Source organism: Tinamus guttatus, unplaced genomic scaffold (genome assembly GCF_059628265.1).
Source record: "Tinamus guttatus ecotype Peru unplaced genomic scaffold, ASM5962826v1 Tinamus_guttatus_pri_ptg000323l, whole genome shotgun sequence".
Lineage (NCBI taxonomy): Eukaryota > Metazoa > Chordata > Aves > Tinamiformes > Tinamidae > Tinamus > Tinamus guttatus.
In genome coordinates, this window is record NW_028288857.1 from 2,899,505 (window position 1) to 2,913,644 (window position 14,140).

Genomic DNA, 14,140 nt, shown 5'->3' on the forward strand with positions numbered 1-14,140 from the left:
CCCAGGAGGGAGCTCGGCAGCTCCTCCAGGCTTCATTAACCCGCCTCTCCTCCCCCTCGAGACGCGAAACCGCAGGCGGCTCCGCTCTTATCAGCTCCGGGGCAGGAGTTCCCCTCCGCCTGCGTGCGGGGACAGGCTCCGTGTGAGTCACTGCCGGTGGCACCGGGGGCCCTGGGTGGCCGCGGGGGCCCTGGGCGCTCTCCCGAGGCGCTTCCTGCCACGGAGGAGCTCGGCAGCGCGTGGGTGTATTTCGGAGCGAGGACTTCTGAGGGCAGCACAGGCCATGCGCTGCCTGGAAAGCAGCGGGGTGGAAGACGCCGCTTGGCCGGGGATGTTCTGGGAATGAGGGAGACGTGGTGGGAGCCGGAGGTGTCCGGCTCCTTGGCGGCTGCCAAGCGGATCCGGCTGCTCCGCGGAGAGGGCACAAGGGACCGGCGCTGCGTCTCCGAGGCCGGGCTGGTTTATAGTGTTACACACATGAAACTGTGCGTGAAAAATAAACAAAATAAAATAAAACAGACCCCTGGAACGGCAGCCGAGCGCGTTCTATCACCTCCATCACGTTAGCCCTCGTGTTTGGTCCCACGCTGTGCACGTGGGATAAACGATGCTCCAAACCCCCCCGGCTCCTCCTTGTCACCGTCACCCTCACCAAGGTCCACAGGTCCAGGCCCTGCTCCCTCAGCGCTGGCGGGGGCACAAAGAATCCTTGGCCGTCGTTTAGGAAGATTTTATTTTCATTTTGGATGTTTTCAGAAATTACAGCAATATATTCATAAATACCTAATTACTACATTCAACAAATAATATATTACATTACAATTAATTCAAACAAGTACACTTAGAACAGCTTTAGGTTCTTTTTCTCCTTTTTCTTTTTAATCCTGTTTGTTTTTCACAGCATCTCAATTGCCCCCCAGCAGGCCATGGCTCTCCTGCCCTCCCAGCACAGGTACAAACAAAAAACACCCCCCAAACGCGGCTCCAAAATGTGTTTAGGGGCCCGTGGGGCTGTCGGAGAGGGGGAATTCACCTCCAAAACCCCACAGGAACATCTGGAGCCCGGCCCGGTGCCACCACGCCGGCCAGTGGCCCCTTGGCCACCACGTTGCCCTCCCCGCTCCCCCGGGAATGAAAAACAGAGCTGAGCATAAAAGTTTTTTTTTTTTCCTGCATTAAAATTCATCACAAAGCCTCGAGTTGGCAGCTCCTCGGCCAGAGGCTGGCTCTGCAACGGGGATTTAAAAAAGATTAAACTAATTTCTGTCACAAGGGCGTTTTGCTTTTTAATCTTGCACAGTTTTTTTTTTTTTTTTTTTTTGGTAAAGCCAATGGGAGGCCGAGGGGGGAACAAGGAGGGGAGGTTAATGCTTCCTTTGCGAGTGCAACAAGGGAATTTAAAGCAGAAAGCAGAGGTCACCTTTTCCTGCAGACGCGAGCTCCTCTCGTGGCAAATTAAAAAAAAATAAATATATATATATGTATATATATAAAAAAAATAAAAACAAACCCCAAAGCTCCCCTGGGAGTTGGAGCACGCGCCGATCAGCAAAGGGACTAAAAAAATGGCACCGTGCGGCTCCTGCCGGCTGCGTTTTTGAGGCCGAAATGCCCAATTTATGGACAGCGGTGCCCGCTGCCAGCGCCGAGGCCCAGCTGCAGGTGCGAAATTCCCTTCTGCACTGGCCCCTGCAGCGCCACGGGGCTTTCGCACCACATTTCTTTTATTTTTTGCCCCATATTTCTTTATTTTTTGCCCCGTATTTCTTTATTTCTATTCCTTATTGCAGCCGGGCATTGCCCCGGGTCGGGATCAGGGGTGGAGGCCGGGTTCACCTGGCACTTTTGGCCCCGTTGGGTACCGGTCTCTGCAATGCGCTCGGTTTGGGGGGGAAAATAGCAAAATTAAAATTAAAAACAAGGCAAGTTTGAGCGGGCCGGGCGCGGGGGCGGCTGATTGTCTGGCGTGGGGGCTGCGGTGGCTCCAAGGGCCCCCAAACACCCTCAAAAAACGGGGAAAAAAAAAAAAAAACCATAAATCACCGTGAGGAAGAGGATGGCGGGACGAAGGGCTCCAGTACCTGGTGCTCCCCTGGCAGCAAAGCAAGAGCGAGAGACCCCGGTGCGACAGACAGGCCCCAGAAAAGGGCTGATTCTGGGATTTTTTTTCCTTTTTTAAAAGTCTTTTTAAAACAATTTAACATTTTTTTTTCTGTCCTGACCAGCAGCAGTACAAACACTAAAAGCAAGGATTTTTTTTTTTTCCCCCAAAAAAGGAAGGGATGGGGAGGGAGGGGAAGAAACAAAAGCAGAAACGTTTTGCTTTTTTTTTTTAAAAAAAAAGGCAAGCTTTTTATAACAATAATTAAAGTAATAAAAACATACAAAACCTTTCTTTCTTAATATATCTATATACAGTATAAGGCTGAAGCACCTTTTTTTTTTCCTTGATTCTAAAATTGCAAAAAAAAAGAAAAAATCTTTAGACTCGGTATTAAAAAACCCCCTAGGCCCCCCCGGACGTGCCTATACGTACAGCTATAGCTATAGGGGGGGTGTGTATGTCCTATAGCTGTGCGCTCTCCGCTCCCCCCCTTCCCCGCCAAGCAGGAATAAAAAAGGTCCCTTCGGTTCGTTTATCGACTTTATTTGTTTTATAGCGAAGTGCATTTCCAGCGGGAAGCCCCGGGCTGCCGGAGCCGGCTCGCGCGCGGCCGCCGCGCGGGGCCTTAGTGTTCTCGGTGGAGTCTTGGACCGGAATTCAAAATTAAAAAATAAAAAGGAAAAAAAAAAAAAAAGAACAAAAAAATAAAGAAATGAGCTACATAAGGTGTGGGCGGGGGGGAGGAAGGCCCTGCTGGCTCCCCCGTGGCGGAGCGGAGGCCGGGCCGGCGCGGGGCTGCTCTCCCGCTCGGCTCCGCTCCCGGCGCTCCATTGCTTCATGCATGGCACATTCTCCGTTTATTCTTTCCTTTTTTTTTGTTTGTTTTATTATTATTATTCTTTTTTATTTTTTTTTCGATTTTATTTTTTTAGCTTCAAACCTCCCAGTGAAAAATATTAAATATTCAAGGTAATAAAATAGATTATTATTTCTAGACTATGGGTTCGGCCTGGCCCAAGGAGCGTCACCTGGGATACCCCTTGAAATAGCCCCTCGCCCACTGCATCGCCGGCAAGGCAAGGCACTTCCGCAGGTGATCCAGCTCGGCCTGCAGCCGCTCCCGCTCCGACACCACCTTCTGCTTCTGGCTCCGCAGCTCCTGCAGGGGCGCAGGGAGAGGCACCGTCACCGCCGAGGGGTCCCCGGCACCGCGGGGTGGCTCTGGGGACACTGACATGCCCGGCCTGGCCCCCCTGCCCCATACCGGGGTGCTGCGGGCACAGGGAGCTGCACCGGCTCCTTTGGAGGGGGACAGGGGCACTGCAGGGACATGGGGGCACTGCAGGGGGGACAGGAGCAACTGTAGGAGGGCAGGGGACTTGCAAGAGGACAGGACGTTGCAGGGGGACAGGGCATTGCAGGGGGACAGGGCATTGCAGGGGGACAGGGGACTTGCAAAAGGACAGGGCATTGCAGGGGGACAGGGGCACTGCAGGGGGGACAGGAGAACTGTAGGAGGGCAGGGGACTTGCAAGAGGACAGGACGTTGCAGGGGGACAGGGCATTGCAGGGGGACAGGGCATTGCAGGGGGACAGGGGACTTGCAAAAGGACAGGGCATTGCAGGGGGACAGGGCATTGCAGGAACATGAGGGCATTGCAGAGGACACGACATTGCAGGGGGGACAGGGGCACTGTAGGAGGGCAGGGGACTTGCAAGAGGACAGGGCATTGCAGGGGGACAGGGCACTGCAAGGGGACAGGGGCACTGCAGGGGGACAGGGGACTTGCAGGAGGACAGGGCATTGCAGGGGGACAGGGGCCATTGCAGGAACATGAGGGCACTGCAGGGGACACGACATTGCAGGAGGACAGGGGCCATTGCAGCGGGACAGGAACACTGCAAGGTCATGGGGACATTTTAGGGGGTTAGGAGCATTGCGGGGACATGGGGACATTGCAGGGAGACAGGGACATTGCAGGAGGACAGGGCATTGCAGGGGGCAGAGGCATTGCAGGAACATGAGGGCACTGCAGGGAACACAACATTGCAGGGGGACAGGGCCATTGCAGGAGGACGGGGGGGGGGCACTGCAGCGGAACAGGAACACTGCAGGGTCACGGGGACATTTCAGGGAGTTAGGAGCATTGCAGGGACATGGGGACATTGCAGGGGGACAGGGAAATTGCAGGAGGACAGGGACATTGCAGGGGGACAGGCATTGCAGGGACATGAGGACATTGTGGGGACATGGGGGCATTGCAGGGGGTTAGGAGCATTGCAAGGACATGGAGATATTGCAGGGGAACAGGGACATTGCAGGGAGAGAGGAGCAATGCAGGGACACAGGCACTGCAGGGGCATGGCCATTACAGGGGGTTAGGAGCATTGCAGGGACATGGGGGCATTGCAGGGGAACAGGAGCATTGCCAGGGGACAGGAGCATTGCAAGGACATGAGGACATTGCAGGTGGATGCGGACATTGCAGGGACATTGCAAGGAGTCAGGGGCACGGCAGGGACATAGGGACATTGCAGGGGGACAGGAGTATTGCAGGGATGTGGGAACACTGCAGGGGGACAGGGACATTGCAGGGGGACAGGAGCAATGCAGGGACATGGGAGCATTGCAGGGGGACAGGAGCATTGCAACGACACAGGGAAATTGCCAGGGGACAGGAGCATTGCAAGGACACAAGGACATTGCAGGGGGATGCGCACATTGCAGGTACATTGCAAGGAGTCAGGGGCACAGCAGGGACACAGGGACATCGCAGGGGGACAGGAGCACCGCAAAGACCACGGGGACATTGCAGGGGGCCGGTGGCCGCACTCACCGCCATGCTGTGCGAGAGCTGCTCGGCCGTGAGGCTCAGGCTATAGTGCTGGGCCTCCAGGCGCCGACACTGCGTCTGCAGCACGTGCCGCTCCACGTTTTGTTCTGCAGGACACAGCGGGGGGACGGCGTCAGCGCCGGGGACCCCGCCTGCCCCAACCCGGCCACGCACCCTCACACCCCGCCACCCGCTCGCCCTTATTCCTAGAGGCATTTGCAAGATAGAAACCCAGAAAGTGAAGCATTTTGCAAAAAAAAAAAAAAAAATAAAAGCATGTTTGGGAGGGGTGGTTTTGCATGCACAGGCGCTGGATCTGTTTCCACGCGCCGCTTTCCAGGTAGCGCTCGGAGGGCGCCGGGCGTAGACGACTCCATGAATTTTCATGCGCGCATGAATTTTTCATGGCGCCATGAATTTTCATACCCACCTGTTGCGTTCCCGGCGCTGGCGCCACGCGGGCGGGCGGCCAGCGCCTCCCTCCCCAGCCGCAACCCCGCGGAAGCCGTGCCCGCTCCTCACCTTCTATATGCTCCTGGTAAGCCTCGAAAATTGCCTCGATCCCTTGCCATTTGGGCCGGGGGTATTCCTCCTCCTCCTCCTCGTCTTCCTCCTCGTCCTCCTCGTCGTCGGAGGCCGAGTCGTGGCGGCGCTCGAGGGGGCCGAGCGCGCGGGGCGGCAGCGGCGGCGGCGGCGGCGCCTCGGGCTGCCCGTTGTGCGCGGGTCCCGGCGGGCGGCCGGGCGCCTGCAGCTCGGGCAGGTTGTAGTGGATGGAGGCGTCGAGCTTGTGGTTCTGCTCGGCCGTCAGCGACGCTCCCCCTGCCAAGGCCGGGGGCGTCAGCAGCGCCCGGGCGGCTGCGAAACCCCGGGGGACCCTTCCCCGCTGGGCTGTTATCAGCACCCTCCCCTCGAGACCCGGGTTGTCCCCATGCTTCCCGTCTCATCGTGGAAGACTCCCATCCACCCATCCATCCATCCATGCATCCTTCTATCCATCCATCCATCCATCCATCCATCCATCCATCCATCCTTCCCCCCGCTCTCCCATCCATCCATCCACCCACTCTCCCATCCATTCATCCACCCATTCACCCTCCCATCCACCCACCAATACATTCATCCTTCCATTCACTCTCCCATCCCTTCCTTCCTTCCTCCCTCCCTCCTTCCATCCATCCTCTTATCCATCCACGCTCCCTCTCTCCCATCCATCCCTCCATCCATCCACTCTCCTATCCATCCCTCCCTCCATTGTCCACTCTTTCACCCACCCTCCCATCCACCCACCAATCCATCCATCCTTCCATTCACTCTCCTATCCCTTCCTCCCTCCCTCCTTCCATCCATTGTCTTATTCACCCATCCTTCCATTCACTCTCCTATCCCTTCCTCCCTCCCTCCTTCCATCCATTCTCTTATCCATCCATCCACATCCACACTCCCTCCCATCCATCTCTCCATCCATCCATCCATCCATCCATCCCTCCATCCATCCACTCTCCTATCCATCCCTCCTTCCATCCGCTCTTTCACCCACCCTCCCATCCACCCACCAATCCATCCATCCTTCCATTCACTCTCCTATCCCTTCCTCCTCCCTCCTTCCATCCATTCTCTTATCCATCCATCCACACTCTCTCCCTCTTATCCATCCACCCCTCCAATCACTCTCCTATCCATCCCACCCTCCTTCCATCCGCTCTCCCCTCCACTCTCCCTCCCATCCCTCGCTCCGAAGGGCCGCGCTACCTTTGTGCTTCTGCAGGGCTTTCTGGGTGGACTGCAGCACCGACTCGTGGAACTGGTGGGCGAACTCCTCGGCCATGAAGGGCTCCCAGGCCTTGCTCTTGCCGTTGATGCTGTGGGACAGCGGCACCGGGATGTCCTTGGGCAGCGGGCCCCGCACGTAGCTCAGGATGCTCAGCGCCTTCTTGCCCGCGTGCCCCTCGCTCAGCCGCGGCTTCTCCAATGCCTCTTTAGCCCGCGGCAGCTCCGGGGGCCTCAGCTGCTCTAACCGGCCAGGCTCGGCCGCCTTCGGCGTCTCTGGCAAGGTGATGCCCAGGGCTTTGTCCGAGTCCCCCAGGAGCGGCTGCACCGACGGCTCTTTGGGCAATGAGAGCGGAGTTAGGGGGCAACGGGGCTGCCACTCTACAGGCAGAGCCTTGCCTGATGTCCTCCCCATCCCCCTATCCATCCGTTCATCCCCCTATCCATCCATCCATCCATCCACCCATCCATCCATCCACCCACCTATCCATCCATCCATCCACCTATCCATCCATCTAACCATCCATCCATCCATCCCCTTTTCCATCCATCTATCCATCTGTCCATCCCCCGATCCATCCACCCATCCATCCATCCATCCCATCTGTCCACCCATCCATCCATAAATCCATCCATAAATCCATCCATACATCCTCCCATCCAGTCATTCTCCCATTCATCCATCCACTCTCCCACCCACCCACCAAACCACACATCCATCCAATCATCCACCCTCCGCTCATCTGTCCAACCATCCATCCAGCCATGCATGCATCCATCCAACTATCCAATTTCCCATGCATCCATCCATCCATCCTCCCATCCATCCATCCTCCCATCCATTCATCTATCCATCCAGCCATCCAGCCATGCATGCATCCATCCAACTATCCAATTTCCCATGCATCCATCCTCCCATCCATCCTCCCATCCATCCATCCTCCCATCCATCCATCCATCCATCCATCCATCCATCCATCCATCCATCCACCCATCCATCCATCCATCCACCCATCCATCCACCCATCCATCCACCCATCCATCCACCCACTCACCCACTCATCCATTTACTCATCCAAACACCCATCCCTCCATCCATCCATCCTCCCACTCATCCATCCTTCCATCCACCGCCCACCCATCCATCACCCCTCACCTCCTGCTTGGCCATGACCCCCCAGCGCCACCCAAGAGCGCAGGCGCCACCAGCCGCGGGTCCTACCAGAGCCAGGGCCACCAGGACTGTCCCGCGGGGAGCTCTTGAGCACCACGGCGGCCGGCGTCGTCTTCTGCTTCATGGCCTGCAGCATCTCCACCAGCTTCTCCTTATCTGCGGCATGGGAAGCTGCGCTTTAGTGTAGCCTCCGCTCAGCCGAGCGCAGCCGGGCAGCGCCGCATCCCGGGGGAAGCGCGGCCGGAGCGCGGGGCTCGCCGGTACCTTTCCGCTTCTCGGCGCTGATGTGCGTCAGGTTGAAGATGGTGAGGAAGCGCTTCTTCTCCTCCAGGTTGGGGCTGTTGTTCATGTCGTCGGGGCTGTAGCGCGTGGAGAGCGGGGCGCGCGGCGAGGGCGTGCGGCGCTTGCTCTGCACCGTGGGCGGCGAGGGGCTCCGCTCCCGCAGCATCCGCCGCCGCTTGCGCCGCTTCTGCCTCAGCACCTCCTCCTTCTGCTGCTGCGTGGTGAGGCCGAAGAGCTGCAGGAACTCCAGCTTCTGGGGGAGAGCAGCACGGCGTCACCGCCACCGGCCACGGCGAGGGGACGGTCCCCCCGGCGTCGCCACGGTTGTACCTCCGAGGACGTGTCCAGCTTGAGCGGCGGCTGCTCGGCCACGCAGCGCAGGTGGGCCCTCACCTCCTCCTCGTCGCTCTCGTCGCACGAGTCGTCCAGGTCGTAGTAGTAACCTGGCGGGGGGACACCCTGAGCCTGGACCCCGCCGGGCGCATGTGCACAGGGTGGGTTCGGAGCGGGGCTGGCTGCACGTGGGGCCCTTTCCTTGCACCCGAGCCTGGCGAGCCCTGCGTCCTAACGCCCCCGCAGACCTGGCGCACTCATTGCACCCATGAGCTCCCGCCGAGACCAGCTGCAGCCCCGCGGGGAGCCTGGACCCATGCAAGCCCCGCCAGTGTCCCCATTGCAGCACTCTGGCTCCTCACCAATGTTCCCACTACCACCCCTCCAGCCCCATTAATATTTAAAGCCTGCTTATTAGCCCGACTTCATCATTTATTAATTGGGCTCATCCTGCGCGGAGGGGGATCAGCAGCACGGCTCCCATTTGGCTCTCAGCACCATTTGCAGGGGCATCCCCGCCTGGGGAAGCTGCAAAGTGCAAAGCTGCAACCCCCGGGGCTGCAACGCCTTGCTGCAGCAAGGACCCCCTGCAGCGAGCTCACCGCAGCGAGCGCCCCGCGTCCCGCGCTCCCCGCCGCGAGCCTTGGGCACTCACCTTTCTCGCGGGCCTCCCGCCGCCGCCGCTCCTCCAGGTCCAGCTTGCTGACGAGCTTGCGGTGCTGCTGCACGAACTCGTCGTACACGTACATGGGGTCCGGGGCGCGGGGCGGCGGGGGCCGGTAGGGCGAGCCGGGCTTGGCGGCCTCGCCGAAGGGCGCCGCGGGCGCTCGCTGCTGGCTCAGGATGCTCTGCGCCGACTTCTCCAGCTCGGCCAGGAAGGGCGCGTGGGCGAAGGCGGCGGGTTCGGCGCCCGGGGGCTCCCGCGCGGCCGGGAACTTCTCGTCCCGCTTGCGCGGCCCGTCCTCCAGCTTCTCGGCGCAGAAGACGCGCTCCACCTTGACCAGCGGGATGCCCTGCGCGGCGCGCTCGAAGGGCGCCGCGTGGCCGTGCAGCGCGTGCGGCTCGCCCAGGCGCCGCGGCTCCGGCGCGCTCTCCAGCAGGGACACGGGGTTCCAGAGGGACGCGGCCATGGGGTGGTGCGTGGCCTTGGGCGAGATGAGCGGCGGCGGCCCGCCGAAGTGCGCCGGCGGCTCCCGCGCGCCCGCGTCGTGCCGGCTCGCGCCCGACCTGCCGAGAGCAGCCCGGGGCTGAGTGCATGCAACGGCACCGAGCAAAACACCCCAAAACACCCCAAAATGACCCCCGCGTTGCAACGGACCCCCACCGGCCAGGGCAGGCAGCATGGGGAGGGTGAAGTGTTTGGGGAGAAAGCGGCTCGGCCGGCGGGCGCGTGTCGTGGCCACCAGCGCGCCGAGCACGCCGCGGCTCCCGTGCGAGGAGCGCGGCTGTTAGCGGGATCAATATTTCATGCGGAGAAGCGGCGCGCTTAGCGCTTTTCCACCCGAGCGCCCCGGAGCTCCGCGTGGCGCTCGCTGCTCCGTCATCCGTGTCACCGCTGCCACCAAAAAGCCGCGACACGGGGGGGAGCGGGAGCTGCCGTCTCCGACACAGAGAGCCCCCCGCGCCGGAGATTCCCTGCTCCAATGGCCAGGAACCCCTTGTCCCCCTCTGGAGCGCGCAGCAGGGGTGACCTTGGTCTCTCCTCGGCGCTGTTTTTAGGGAGGGATGAGCAGCTCGGCACGGGAGGCCGCAGCCGGCGCTTGCCATTGTGCCACCCCGCAATCCGCTCCTTCTTATGGCCGATTAGCCGCGCTAATCCCCCTGATACCCGCAAACCACAAAGGGAGCCGGCGGCCGCGGCGAGCGGATGAGCCAGCGCTAAGCGCTCGGCGCCGGAGCGGGAAAGCCGCTGTCAATCAGGGAGAGCCATCCCGACGGATGCGCCCGCCCTCCCCTCCTACCTGGCGTTTTCCAGGCGGTGCTCCGGCTCGCCGGGCGCGCGGCCCATGTCGAGGTGCTGCTCCAGCACCTGCTGCCGGAACTCGGACACCTGCGACTGCCGGTCCTCCTTCTCCTGGCGCAGGCGCCGCTGCCGCGCCAGCCACTTCTCCTCCTCGTTGGTGCGGTGGATGAGCAGCGCGGTGGCCGCGCTGCTGCCGGGCAGCGGGAACACGCTGTGGTTGGGGATGAGGCCGGGCACGGCGTGGTGGGCGCCCGGCGGCGGGTGCAGCGGGTGCTGCAGGGGCTTCGGCGGCGGCAGCACCGGCTCCTTGAGCTTCTCTGCGTGGGGGGACAAGACGGGGACATGGGGTGAGTCTCCGAGTCACCACGATGCCCCCGAGCTCCCCGACGCGCCGGGACGGTACCTGCTCTGGCGGGCGGCAGCGGCTCGGGCGGCTTGGCGCGCTCCTCGGGCGCGTGTCCCCGCAGCGCGTGCAGCTCGGCCACGGGCAGGAAAGGAGCCTCCATGGCCTTCACCATGCTGAGCTCCTTCTCGCGGGCGCGCTCCCGCTGCCGCTCCAGCTCGCGCTCCTTCTCGCGCTCGCGCTCCAGCTCCTTCTCGCGCTCCTTCTCGCGCTCGCGGTCGGCTTCGCGCTCGCGCTCCTTCTCCCGCTCCCGCTCCCTCTGCCGCAGCTCCTCGTCCATCTGCAGCCTGCGGAGCGGGATGCGGCGGCCGCGTTAGCCCCCGCCGCGTCGGTCCCCACCGCGGCCGCGCCGGTCCCGCTCACCTCTCGGCGGCCAGGCTGGACATGCGCTCCGACTGCAGCGCCGAGAGCGACGAGTGCGCCAGCTCGCCCGGGTAGCGCACTCCCGAGAGGTGCAGGTGCATGGCCGAGGGGTGCAGCGGCGGCAGCGAGCCCGGCGCCGGCAGCGGGTAGAAGGGCGAGCGCAGGGCCGAGAGGCAGTACGAGTCGTCCATCCTGCGGGAGAAGGGCGCGTCAGCGGGATGCGCCGGGAAGGGGCGCACTGGGATGGAATGCACCCAGGAAGGGATGTACTGGGAAGGGATGCACCAGAAAGGGATGCACCCAGGAAGGCATGCACCAGGAAGAAATGTACCCAGGAAGAATAGCAGCCAGGAAGAATAGCAGCCAGGAAGGGATGTACTGGGAAGGGATGCACCAGAAAGGGATGCAGTGGGATGGGATGCACTGAGGAAGGGATGCACCAGGAAGAAATGCACCCAGGAAGAATAGCACCCAGGAAGAAACACACCCAGGAATAAATGCACCCAGGAAGAATAGCACCCAGGAAGGGATGTACTGGGAAGGGATACACCAAGAAAGGATGCACTGGGATGGGATGCACCAGGAAGGGATGCCCCAGGAAGGGAGGCACTGAGAAGGGATGCACCAGGAAACAGTGTGACAGAAGGGATGAACCAGGAAGGGGTGCAGAGGGATGGGAGAAAGGAGGAAGGGATGCACGGGGAAGAGATGCACCCAGGAAGGGATGAACCAGGAAGGAATGCTCCAGGAAGGGATGCACTGGGAAGGGATGCACGGGGAAGAGATGCACCCAGGAAAGGATGCAGCTGGAAGGGATGCACTGGGAAAGGATGCACTGGGAAAGGATGCTCCAGGAAGGGATGCACTGGGAAAGGATGCTCCAGGAAGGGATGCACTGGGAAGAGATGCTCCAGGAAAGGATGCACCCAGGAAGGGATGCACCGGGAAGAGGCTCCCCATCTTGCAGCACGGGGCTGAGCCCCAGCGCCGCTCACCCTACCTGAAGGCCGGGTGCGGGAAGGGGTGATGCGCCAGGTAGCTGGGGTGGTAGTAGGCGGCGGCGGCGGCCGGGTCGAGGCTGAGGGGCGGCAGCGAGGACACGCGGAGCTCCTCGGCCGTGTGGTAGGGACGGAAGCTGCGCAGATAGTCCTCGGTGACGGCGCTCGGAGGCACCACGTGGTGCACGGGCCGCTGCAGGCTGCCGGGGAGGAGCAGGTGACGGCCCCGTCCCGTCCATCCCGGCTCGGCGCTGGGCAGCGCCCGGGAATGCATCCAGCGGGGCCCGCATCCCGCCTGGGACCCCAAGGATCTTCCCTCCCCATCCTGCTGCCCCACGGACTCACTTGAGCGGCGGGAAGCGGGAGTCGGGCACCACGGAGCTGGGCGGCAGCCCGAAGGAGTAGGGGGTGCCCAGGAGGTGCGCGGGCACCGCGGGGGCCCCGGCCTTCTCCTGCGGCAGCGGCACCTCCGCAAGGAGCCGCTCGCGGCCGCCGCTGCTGCTGCTGCCTCTCGAGGCCCCGTCCTGCTGCAAGGGCAAAGGCAGAGCCGGGGTTAGGGGACGGCGGAGACCCCTCCTGGGGACCCGCGGGATGGGGCGGGATGGCACGACGTGTCCTATTGGGTATCAAACAGCCCGTTTGTCACTTCGTCGTGTCCTTTCGAAGGGTCCCCCATCACCAAAACGCAGCCAACCCGGGGGAGGTGGTGACACTGAGTCCCTCCCTCCAAAACAAGGGGGCAAAACCCATTCCCAGGGCAGGACGGAGGCACCAAGCACCCCCCCAGCTTCAGGCTCGCCTTGCAAACAAGGCAGGTGAGCTCCCTTCCCTTCTGCCCAGGTGGGACAGAAGGGACGGTACCAAGGTCACAGCAGCGCGGTGCAATGTGGTGCAACACGGTGCAGCGTGGTGCAGCACAATGCAACACGGTGCAATGCGGCGCCATGAAACGCAACGCGGTGCAGCGCAGTGCAATGCAATGCTGTGCAGCGCAGTGCAATGCAACGCTGTGCAGCGCGGTGCAGTGCAATGCTGTGCAGCGCGGTGCAACGCAACGCTGTGCAGCGCGGTGCAATGCAACGCTGTGCAGTGCGGTGCAACGCAACGCTATGCAGCGCAGTGCAGTGCAATGCTGTGCAGCACGGTGCAATGCAACGCTGTGCAGCACGGTGCAATGCTGTGCAGCATGGTGCAATGCAATGCTGTGCAGCGCGGTGCAATGCAACGCTGTGCAGTGCGGTGCAACGCAACGCTATGCAGCGCAGTGCAGTGCAATGCTGTGCAGCACGGTGCAATGCAACGCTGTGCAGCACGGTGCAATGCTGTGCAGCATGGTGCAATGCAATGCTGTGCAGCGCGGTGCAATGCAACGCTGTGCAGTGCGGTGCAACGCAACGCTATGCAGCGCAGTGCAGTGCAATGCTGTGCAGCACGGTGCAATGCAACGCTGTGCAGCACGGTGCAATGCAACGCTGTGCAGCACGGTGCAATGCATTGCTGTGCAGCGCAGTGCAATGCTGTGCAGCATGGTGCAATGCAATGCTGTGCAGCGCGGTGCAATGCAACGCTGTGCAGCGCGGTGCAATGCAGTTCACCACGGTGCAGCACGGGCCGTGCGCTCCCCGCACATTCGGGCTGATTGCACGCGATTGCTCTAATTCCCACCCCCGTCTCGGGCATCCCGCTGCATGGGCGGCTCTGCCAGACAATAAACCCCGCTCGTTCAAGCCCCGCCGGGCACGGAGGGGACAGGGGGACTCGCAGACACCCCGCACCGGCAGCCCTGGGGGTTGCATTCCCCCCCATTCCCCTCCACGTCTCTCATCCCCTCCCTCCGCTCTCCGCTTTGTGGTTTAATTAGTCTTTCCAAGTGGCATAATCCCCTCGGGAATCTGCTTGCAACATGCAGGCAGAGGAGA

The 14,140-nt window shown here is 61.5% G+C and overlaps 1 protein-coding gene across 5 annotated transcripts in view; it reads right to left on the reverse strand.

Annotated features, from left to right (window-relative positions):
* Positions 1-2,631: 2,631 nt before the first annotated feature.
* GSE1 (Gse1 coiled-coil protein) overlaps positions 2,632-14,140 on the reverse strand; it is a 53,719-nt gene continuing 42,210 nt past the window's right edge. For 4 of the 5 annotated variants that reach the window (XM_088529080.1, XM_088529077.1, XM_088529078.1 and 1 more), the window contains exons 4-16: positions 12,567-12,748; positions 12,224-12,421; positions 11,224-11,415; positions 10,861-11,147; positions 10,456-10,774; positions 9,150-9,721; positions 8,492-8,604; positions 8,144-8,414; positions 7,928-8,050; positions 6,688-7,041; positions 5,461-5,757; positions 4,942-5,045; positions 2,632-3,263 (exon numbers count right to left, since the gene is read on the reverse strand). In XM_088529080.1, coding sequence (XP_088385206.1) covers positions 3,129-3,263; positions 4,942-5,045; positions 5,461-5,757; positions 6,688-7,041; positions 7,928-8,050; positions 8,144-8,414; positions 8,492-8,604; positions 9,150-9,721; positions 10,456-10,774; positions 10,861-11,147; positions 11,224-11,415; positions 12,224-12,421; positions 12,567-12,748 — 3,147 coding nt within the window. In that variant the 3' untranslated portion in view covers positions 2,632-3,128. The remainder of the gene's footprint in view (positions 3,264-4,941; positions 5,046-5,460; positions 5,758-6,687; positions 7,042-7,927; positions 8,051-8,143; positions 8,415-8,491; positions 8,605-9,149; positions 9,722-10,455; positions 10,775-10,860; positions 11,148-11,223; positions 11,416-12,223; positions 12,422-12,566; positions 12,749-14,140) is intronic. The other variant, XM_088529079.1, reaches the window with a different exon arrangement.